This window comes from Solanum lycopersicum, chromosome 8, assembly GCF_036512215.1.
Source record: "Solanum lycopersicum chromosome 8, SLM_r2.1".
Lineage (NCBI taxonomy): Eukaryota > Viridiplantae > Streptophyta > Magnoliopsida > Solanales > Solanaceae > Solanum > Solanum lycopersicum.
Window position 1 is genome coordinate 23,005,145 of NC_090807.1, and position 1,804 is coordinate 23,006,948.

General features: G+C 44.8%; 1 protein-coding gene across 1 annotated transcript; it reads left to right on the forward strand.

Annotated features, from left to right (window-relative positions):
- Positions 1 to 733: 733 nt before the first annotated feature.
- On the forward strand, positions 734 to 1,602 carry LOC138337862 (uncharacterized). The gene is made up of 2 exons (XM_069288298.1): positions 734 to 1,073; positions 1,133 to 1,602. The coding sequence occupies exons 1-2, from the start codon at positions 734 to 736 to the stop codon at positions 1,600 to 1,602; spliced, it is 810 nt and encodes a 269-aa protein (XP_069144399.1).
- The last annotated feature ends 202 nt before the right edge of the window (positions 1,603 to 1,804 follow it).

The window sequence follows — 1,804 nt, forward strand, 5'->3', positions numbered from 1 at the left end:
AATGATTACGAAATATAAAGAATGTTTAACAAGTATAATTAAGGAGATCAAAAATTTCAAATTTTCCGCTAAAATTAACCTATGTAAAGTAAGAATGACGTAAGTCGGCTTGTTTGCGACCTCTGAGAGGTCAACGACGCCGGTCTCGTCTGGGGTCTAGATTCCGGTCGTGAGAAAGTAAATTCCTAGAATAATGAGTTCACATCAACCACATTGAGTAGTTTCTAAGTCATGGTAGTGAAGTGCACCACTATCCTGGATTAGAGACTGCATGATGCGTAGGAAAGACTTCCCTTCTTCTGATCTTATTTTGCTTTTCCTAATGTTTGAATTCTTGGTGTTACGAATGTGTCTAACTTCAACTTTGTTGTTTTCAGAGAATGAACACTTGGAGAACTAAGGGTCTGAGGACGGGAGCAGCAGCAGCTAGGGGTAATCAGAATCCACCCCAGGCTCCAGCTGAAGGAGTAGCCATGCCAGTTAACCCAGCTGGGTTGACTGATGCAGAGGTGAGGGCATCTCTTGCCCAAATGGCACAGGCCATCACGATGCAGGCCCAAGCTATGACTGCCCAAGTCAACCGGCAGGATGTTCTGAGGGAAAACCCACTGGTTCGCAGCATGGCTGACAGACTGCGAGACTTCACGAGGATGAATCCTCCAATTTTCACAAGGGCTAAGACTTCAGAAGATCCTAGGAATTTATAGACGAGTTGCATAAGATCTTGGTGGCCATGGGGGCCACTAATATTGAGAAGGCTGAGCTGGCTTCTTACCAGCTCAAAGATGTTGCACAGACTTGGTGCAAAATGTGGCAAGCTACCCGTGTCGAAGGAGGAGTGCCAGTCACATGGGAGCTGTTAAAGACAACATTTCTGGAAAGATTCTTCCCAAGGGAGATGAAGGAGGCGAAGGTTGAGGAGTTCATCAACCTTAAACAAGGATCTATGATAGTCAGGGAGTATTCTCTGAAGTTTGTAAACCTATCAAGGTATGCCACTTCTCTTGTGTCTAACAGCAGAGACGAGATGAGTAGATTCTTGACAGGAATTGCTGAGGATGTCAAAGAGGAGTGTAGGTCAGCTATGTTGCATGACAACATGGACCTTTCCAGACTAATGGTCCATGTCCAGCAAGTGGAGGAAAGCAGAAAGAGGAACAAACTAGGGTAGGGAACAAGTCAAGGCAAGATAAGGAGAATTTTTCAAGGAAGAGTAGTACTGAAATCAGGGATAAGCCCAGGTTTAAGAAGGGACTCTCCCACCAAGGGGATTCAAGTTCATCAAAGGGTCGTCATGATAGAAATTCGGAGTCCAGAGTTGAGAGAAACAATGACGTAGATACACCTCAGGAGAGACCACCTTGCGGGATGTGTGGCAAACTACATGGAGGAGGGTGTATGTGGGGCACTAATGCTTGTTATAGTTGTGGCAAACCAGGTCACATGGTGAACGATTTTCCGATTATGAGAAGTCAAGAACAAGGGAAGGAGAGATTTCAGTCTAATGGTTCAAGTGAAGAGGCTCCAAGGAGGCAACGATTCTTCGCACTCAAGTCTAAGGGTGCAGAGGAAGGCACTTCTGGTGAAGTCACAGGTGAGTAACCTTAATTAGTCCTTCATGTATTTGACTGTGTGATGTGTATGCACTAGTATGAGGTTAGACTTCCTACTCGTAAGGCTATAGTTCCTTATCTCTTTGTATTTTGTTGCTATTGGCTAAGTGTTCATAGCGATTAAGTTATGACCTGATTGGCATTACGAAGTGTAATGGTAGTGGCATTCGGGGACGAATGTTCCTAAGGGG